Below are 8,164 nucleotides of genomic sequence, written 5' to 3' on the forward strand. Positions count from 1 at the left end.
TGAGTTAGATATATTCATTTATTTATTTACCATATATACAGAACTTTAGTCGTGAATGTACACTTGTAACTGTTTATTTCTGTTAGTGGCGGATGAAGCCAATTCCCTCAGTAGCATCAGTTTCGACTTCAATTGGTATGAGGTTGTTGGATACAGCTAGTGTCTAGTTGAAGCCCTTCTTGGAGTACAAAGATGGTGTGGTTGCACCATCGTTGCCTGCAGCGTTTCTAAAGGTTGGTGTGGTTAAAAAGTATTGTGGTTATTATTGAGCTAAATGTGACGGATAAAAATCAGGCGTTGAACAAGAAATCTGTTAAATTAAGTCTTGGGTCTAACTCACCCGCAATAACTAGCTCAATATGATGTTGATGTTTTACATTTTCAAAATTATCTAGTTTTGGAGAAGTCCACTCAATTTTGGAAGAGAACGTGTTCCTTTTTAATACTAGTGACAAAAAAATATGAAGGAGTGTAGATTGAGTAGAATGTGGAGAGATGTAATTAATTCTCAAATTGATATTATAAATTGAGGAATAGCAGTTTTCAAAGTGCTTTTTTTTTTAATAAGAAGAAATTTTTGGGTTTTTATGATTAGTAGACTAAGTTAAGATTCACTTTGTACGTGGATCTAGCCTATAATTTATGTTGAATTCGTTGCAAAATCCTTTCAAATTCTCCATAGGTTTGGAGCAACAAAGAGACTTCTTTTTCCTAATTATTTAAATCATTTTTTTTTATCTCTATTTGAATGCAAATTTACATCTCTGCCCAAAAATGATGTTCGATTAAATTTCATAAGGAATATTTTGTAATCCAACTTCTTATACTTCTACTTATAATATATAGTATGATATGATGATAAATATGATATGATAATAGAGTTTATTTATTGTCCCTGACAAAGAATTCAAAGAACCAAAAACATGAAACACGAACTCTTGCTTTGCTTTTAATATTAGTAGACATAGAAGTCATATGTGGAAAAAAAAATATTACATAGTACTTATAACGATCCTTATGATCGTTGATGGCTTATACACGTTCATCATTGTTAATGAACCAGGTCCTTTGATAATAATATAAATAATAAAACAAACTAAAAGTAATGACAATGCACACGATTTTACGTAAAAAACCTCCTTGTTCAAGAAAGAAAAACAACAATCTGTCCCACAGGATTTGACAACTAACTTTACTAATCACACAAGCCAAGATTTAGATTACAACTTCGTGCAAACTAGGAATTAAAGTTTTAATCCCTTCCCTCTTGTAACACCCTTGTTACAAGGCAAACTAAGCAATATCTCTATTGCCCACCACCCCAACTAACTCTAGTTGATGTAGACTTTAAACACTCCGATCAAGCTAACTCTAGCCATGACTCGGAACTCAAACTACAATATGTAAACGATCAATATTCCTTTATAATACAAAAACTTATCTTAGATGTTCAGAACAAAAGATACAATCTCAATACACGACAACTTGAAACTTTCTGGCTAATGACTCTATTGGGTCCTTTGTTGTCTTAGTGAAGTTGCTCTTACTTGAGAGAATCAGCCTTTGCGTGTGTATTCTTGATTTGCAAAAATTAAGTTAGTTTCATATCCAATGCTGTATGTTAACGTTGGACAGACACAACCTAGTTGTATTCTGATTGGCTAATTAGTCTGCTATCCCCTGTTGTTTCTACCAATCACAGCAGATGGTGGCAGGCTTTACAGCTGGTCCCATTATGTTTAGAATATATCCTGCTCGTGGAACCAAGTCCGTATTATCAGGTCTCATAATTTGTTAATTCATCAAAATCTTAACAATCGTTTTGTGATTTTTGCGTAATTTCTTGCTTACTCCTTTTCGTATTTTTAATATGATATATGAGGTCTGTGGGAATGGATGGCACAGTTCCTAAAGTGGTTGGATGAATTTTGAAAGAGTTATCAATTTGAAAAGTTAAAAAGTTTTTTTTTATCAACATTTCGAATAAACGAGCTTATAATGATAAGAACTGCAAAAAGAAAATGAAACCAACAAGGAGATGTTCAGATGCCAACAAGTCACATTAAATAATTTTATTCACAACCCCATCTAATACTAACATATAGATAAACATTCAGAAAGTATCTAGTTTTTATGACCTTGGAAGTGATAAGAGATCTGATGGAAATGGAAACAAATCTTTCTACCAACTTTGGATCCTTTGATAAAGTGTCACTATTAAAATAATACATTTAGTAGAATATTTTGCTGAACACAATAATGGAATGTGAATTTCTAACTCCTTAAATCTAGCTACTGCGTTTGGTATGAAAGAGAATATTTTCGAAAAATATTTTTCGGAAAACAAGTTAGAGCTTGTTTGAATTGGCTTAAATATGATTTTTAAGTCGAAAAGAAAAACGTAGAAGGGGTCAATTTTTAATTTTTGATTTTTTTTTTGTAAATTTTAACTTATTTTAAACACTTTTTTTATTTATCAAATACTTTTAAAAGTTAAAAAATAACAGGCCAATCTAAACAGGCTCTTAGTTTCTTACTTATTTTTTAATGTTTAGTAAGTAAATAAAAAAATATTGACTCAAAATCATTTATAAGTAATTGAGCAAAAAACTATAAGGGGAAAGGGAGAGGGGGGGAATGGTCAAGGGGTAGGGGTTGGGAGCGTTGGATTGGTGTGTGGATACTATAAATATAAAATGTCATTTATAAAACTTGTTTTCCTATTTTAATTGGAAAAGTCATTTTCTTTATTTTTAAAAAACTTATTTTTGTAGAGAAATTTTTTTACCCCATTTCAGATAGAATATTGCAAGATTTTCAATGCTTTTCCTTTTCCCCTTATCCCACCCCGTCTTTTTTTTTTTCTTTTTCCTGGAAACTAGTAAGATTATCAGCATCTGGTACAGAGAATCTTATCAACTCAGTTGTGTATAAATTCCATGACCCCATTTCACTGACTGATGTGATAATGTAGGTAAAGACAGTACAGATATCATTATGGCATCTTTCTGCCATATAATTTGCTGTACAATAACAAAAATAAATAAATAAATAAATAAAGCAATAACAAACTTAAATTCTAACCATCTGATATTTCAAACTTATCGACTCGACTAATTCAGATTCACGTGAAAAATCAGTAACAACATAAATATTCATTCTTTTCTTTCATACAAAGCACACATTTTACAAGTTTCTTCCAATACATTAAGGTACAACCATTTCATCTTCAATGATTCAAAAGATTATAACTAAAACATGAATGACTATTCTCCCTTGCACATAGTATCAACAACAACATGACTGGTGTATACCATAAAGTGGAGTCTGAGCAGGGTAGAGTATACGTAGGAGATAGAGGCTTGCACATAGTATCCGGAACACATGAATTCTTGAACCCTCACTTCTTGGGACTTGTATAGAAGGAACATAAAAAGGAACTTTTTGTGGACTTGCTGTACAACTGAACTCAGAACTCCTTCGGCGGTGGGGAGGGAGCACAATTTGAAAGATTGGGAGCTCTCCAAGTGATAGATTCCCAAATGTATTAACTTACTCAGTTCTAAGATGATCTATGCAACTTACTCCCCCAGAGAAACAGAAAGTGTATCCGTTTGACGATTTGAAACACTTCAAGGTTCTGCTTTCATTTGGTCGGGTGGCAAAGAACCTATAAGTACAGAGAGTCTGGCTATTATTAGGGTAGTTGATGCTAATTTAGAAAGAGAAAAATATGCAGTAGCATGTAAAACACTTACTTAAATCCCGACAATCGAGGGGCGCGGTTGAATTGAATCCCATATCCACAACATTATGCAGCTGATCATCCCATACATTAGGTACCTGAAGATGATATGAATTGCAAGGCGAATGGTTAGAACACGAAGCAAGGTTCTTTTAGTTCACGACTCACTATGCCACATATTCTCCTAGAATATGACAAATCAGGGGCGGAGCCACAATGGTGCCTATGGGTTCGGCAAAACCTAGTATATTTGGCTCAAATCCCATATGTGTTAAAATTCATTTAATATGTACAAAAAATCTATCAAGAACCTAGTAAGAAAAAATAATTGTGGTTCAAAATCCATAATCTAAAAATCCTAGCTCCACCTCTGTGATCAATACAACCTAAAACCTGAAACGTGTAGCTATCAAATACTACCTGAGATGAAGGATCTCTGTAGCCACTACTCATAGAGGCGAATTGGGAATTGATGGATCTACGAAACGCATCAATACAATTTCCATCACCAGGAAAACCTGATTGAAGCTGACCAGATTGCCATCCAGGCAAAGAAGTATAAGTCATGGTCATATTATCAGGTGGAAAAGCAAGTGAGGATGAAGGTCCTGCTTGTGACTGCAATAAAAGGCAAATGTATATACCAGCATTAGTAGCTGGAATTTATGCACCGAGCTCTGCTTTATGGAATTTTCATCTGAAGATTATACTAGTTCTTACATCTTTTGCAAGGAGCCCATCAAGATTAAAATCTAGCCGTGGGTTTACTGTTGAAAGCTTCATCGAGAGGAACTGTGAGAATAACAAGAGTTATTCATAAGCACATAAGAGCAATGAACTGCCTATCTTAAATCTAAAATGGTGGTATGATGTATCACACTTTATACAACAACCAGGAAAGAGCAAAGAAGGGGAGAGATTAGTTAAGTTTGAATAGCAGAATGTGAAACAACCAAAAATATCACTTGGCATTGAGGGAAGAACATATACGATTTCGAAAAAATGAGCAAAAGATAATCAATTAATAGATTTCATACCTCAACCTGTCTTTGCAGAGATTGAACATAATTAATGATTTCATCCAGCATTACAGCTTTACCAGTGACCTGAAAAATCAAGCCCCATATAACATGAACAATAAATGCCTATTAGAAGTTTGCCATATGTATAGCAATAAAACTAACCTTGTCACAACCAGGTACAAGATCCTGCAGAAATTTCATTCTTTCACTTATTTTCTCTCGCCTTACCTAGAATCAGGACAACTCAAATCATTTCCGAAACAAGTGAAATTCCCCAACTTACAGCTTCTACTATGAAATCTTACTCTTTCTGCAAGACTATGGCTGTTAGTTGCCTGGCCTCTTCGAGCTCGAACATGTATGTATTCTTCTTTAGGTGGATCTGAAGATTGAGACCTCTGTTTATTGTTTTTTCCACCATGCTTGCTGGAAGGTGAATTTAAGCTTCCGTCTACTTTCCGAGTTTCAGGTTGTTCTTGTTCAGGTTCAGCTGGCAGCTGTTGTTCTCCCTTCGTTCGATCAAGCTCGTTAGCCTGCCAAAAATTATAAGAGCACTCAGCAAGGTATCATTTGGAGGTATAGTGATTGAAAGAGAACATACTAACAATGTCCTACCTGACCATATCTTTTCCTTTTCCTTGAGCCAAGGCCCTTTGCAGAAGACTCCAATCTGGCACTTCCCATTTCCTCTTGACGGCCGCTACATTCAGCTTCATCAGACTCATTTCCAGACAATCCAACTGATTCTTTTCCTCCATCCTGAGACCCAGCAAATCTTTCATTCTTTTTCTCATTCTTGAGAGGGCTTTGTTCATTAGGTAAAGAAACATCTTTGGAACTATCAACCCCACTTCGCATGTTCTGGTTCTGAGGGTCCACGGCAGAGGGTGAGTTTAACCCGTTGCTTGTGTAAACCTCTTCCGTTCTCCATGTTGGTTTCAGTCCCCTATAACAAGGCTTCGTAGACTCAGGGACGCTAAGAGGGTTCATCACATCGCTGAAGTTTCCTCCACTGAAGCATGAAAACCTTGCAGCTCTCTCAATGAAACCTGAATCAGCTGGAAGCTGAGCTAAGCTTTGAGGAATCATTCCCGAAATAGACGGTACAAACATGGGCCCTTTCAGCATCGCATTCCGTGGATTCCAACTCATACAACCTCTCGCAGGGCCCGAGCCAATTGCTGCAGTCTCGTGCTGATTCATAGTGCAAGGATTGATTTGAGCAGTATTACCATAGAAACTTAAGTGCGGCGAATTGGTAGGCCGATCCCAAATAGTGGGAAAAGTTGAATCTACTAAATGATTGCTATTATGGATCATCCCCATGGATGCATTTGTCAAGTTACTGCCACTTAATTGCCAGTCCAAGGACATATTTAGTGACTGAAAATTCGTAGCATCCTTGTTCCTCTTTTGTCGTTCAGTATCATTCTTGCTACCCATTTCCATTATTTGGAATTGAATCAAATTTACACAAACTAAAAAAAAACAATTCTTTGCCTCAAATTTATTAGCAGGAAACAATCTATAAGATAGAAATCAAACAATTGACCACATCGAAAGATCCTTGTCCAGACGAGATGGATCGATTCTTCAGCTGGTGAAACGCCTCCACTTCATTACACGTCCATACAGGTAGACAAGATTCAAGTTTTGTGCCTATAGATTGAAAAAATAATTCAAAAATTCTAGTTCAACAAATGAAAATAAAACTAAGAAAGTAATTACACCAGAAAATTTAGGAGAATTCCTCCAAGAAACTTAGTAAAAAGCAGCACAGAGAAACTAGTCAAGCTACCTGCTCCCAAACAGCTGTAAAAGTGATAGCTAACAGCATCCCAGTTCAATACACACAAACGGAGAAACAAAAATCCAAGATTTGCTTCAAAATTACAAAAAAAAAAAAAAAAAAAAGTGCCACCAATGTCCAAGAGAACACAATCCCAGTTCAATACACACAAAGGGAGAAACAAAGTTCCAAGCTTTGCTTCAAAATTACCAAGAAAATTGCCACCAATGTCCAAGAAAACACAACCCCAGCTCAATATACACAAAGGGAGAAATAAAGTTCCAAGCTTTGCTTCAAAATTACCAAGAATGTCCAAGAAAACACAACCCCTGCTCAATACACACAAAGGGAGAAACAAAGTTCCAAGCTTTGCTTCAAAATTACCAAAAAAAAAAAAAAAAGTGCCACCCAATGTCCCAGGAAAACAAAATCTCAGTTCAATACACACACAGGGAGAAACAAAGTTCCAAGCTTTGCTTCAAAATTACCAAGAAAAGTCCCACCAATGTCCCAGAAAAACACAACCCCAGTTCAATATACACAAAGGGAGAAACAAAGTTCCAAACTTTGCTTCAAATTACCAAGACAAATCCTACCAATGTCCAAGAAAACACAACCCCAGTTCAATACACACAAAGGGAGAAAAAAATTCCAAGCTTTGCTTCAAAAAAATATTTTTTTAAAAAAAAGTGCCACCAATGTCCCAAGAAAACACAACCCCAGTTCAATACACACAAAGGGAGTAACAAATTTCCAAGCTTTGCTTCAAAATTAATTACTAAGAAAAGTGCCACCAATGTCCAAGAAAACACAATCCCATTTCAATACCCACAATGGAGAAACAAAGTTCCAAGCTTTAAATCAAAATTACCAGCAAAAAAAAAGTCTCACCAATGTCCAAAAAAACACAATCCCAGTTCAATAAATGTTTCAACAAAGTGTTCAGAATCAAAGTAAATTGAAAATAAAAGATATTAATTTCAGCATCATAAATACTCACTCACAGACTCAACTTCCTAAGCTCAGCTCTGAAACTGAGAAGGACAAGACCCAAAAGTGGCAAGAAAAGAAGAAAGATACCTTATTTCAGACTCTGTGTGTCAATACTTTTGCTGTTACTCTGTAGTCTGAACACAGCACACCTTTTTTTTTGTTAGTTGTTTTTTTAACTTTGAATTTTGGGTAATGTTCAAACTGCAATGTACAGTTACTGTAGAAAGATTATAAGAGAAAACAAACAACCAGAAAGCAATAAAGATAGATAGAGTCACTATATTAGAAAGCAGAGTTAAAAGAGAGAAGAATTAGGTATTTGAAGAAACTAAAAAAGAAGCTTACATACAAAGGTTCTCTGAATTTATACCCACGCCTGCATCAAAAAGAGAGCTATTGATGATTAACCACCCCTACTGCTACTATAAAATACTATTGCCCTTCAGCTAATTTGTGTGATACTTTTCGAAATTCACATAGGTTTTTCTTTTTTGATGTAATTTTTTATGTATTATTTTAAATTATAAATTATTATAACTTATATTTGTTAGGTTCATTTTTATTTATACTATTTGAATTTGATATATTTATTATAAAAAATAATTAATACAATTA

At 34.9% G+C, this 8,164-nt stretch overlaps 1 protein-coding gene across 2 annotated transcripts; it reads right to left on the reverse strand.

Annotated features, from left to right (window-relative positions):
- Positions 1-3,091: 3,091 nt before the first annotated feature.
- Positions 3,092-7,935, reverse strand: LOC129887588 (transcription factor bHLH49-like). 2 transcript variants are annotated; one of them, XM_055962752.1, is made up of 10 exons: positions 7,895-7,935; positions 7,637-7,766; positions 5,383-6,426; positions 5,073-5,300; positions 4,930-4,995; positions 4,783-4,851; positions 4,466-4,537; positions 4,166-4,363; positions 3,759-3,843; positions 3,092-3,670 (listed from the first exon to the last, which is right to left on the reverse strand). In XM_055962752.1, exons 3-10 carry the CDS (start codon positions 6,214-6,216, stop codon positions 3,633-3,635), a joined length of 1,590 nt encoding a protein of 529 aa, XP_055818727.1. In that variant the 5' UTR covers positions 6,217-6,426; positions 7,637-7,766; positions 7,895-7,935; the 3' UTR covers positions 3,092-3,632. The 2 variants fall into 2 exon arrangements, with proteins under 2 accessions (XP_055818727.1, XP_055818729.1); XM_055962754.1 differs by having other exon boundaries at positions 7,637-7,750; positions 7,899-7,933.
- Positions 7,936-8,164: the final 229 nt, after the last annotated feature.

This window comes from Solanum dulcamara, chromosome 4 (genome assembly GCF_947179165.1).
Source record: "Solanum dulcamara chromosome 4, daSolDulc1.2, whole genome shotgun sequence".
In the NCBI taxonomy this organism is placed as follows: Eukaryota; Viridiplantae; Streptophyta; class Magnoliopsida; order Solanales; family Solanaceae; genus Solanum; species Solanum dulcamara.

Excerpts from the sequence above, each read along its gene's own strand:
- LOC129887588 (XM_055962752.1), bottom strand. The coding sequence starts at position 6,216 with ATGGAAATGGGTAGCAAGAATGATACTGAACGACAAAAGAGGAACAAG. Across the intron at positions 4,538-4,782 it reads CTCTGCAAAGACAGGTTGAG|TTCCTCTCGATGAAGCTTTC; the intron begins GTATGAAATCTA and ends TTATTCTCACAG. Across the intron at positions 3,844-4,165 it reads ACAGAGATCCTTCATCTCAG|GTACCTAATGTATGGGATGA; the intron begins GTAGTATTTGAT and ends TATCATCTTCAG.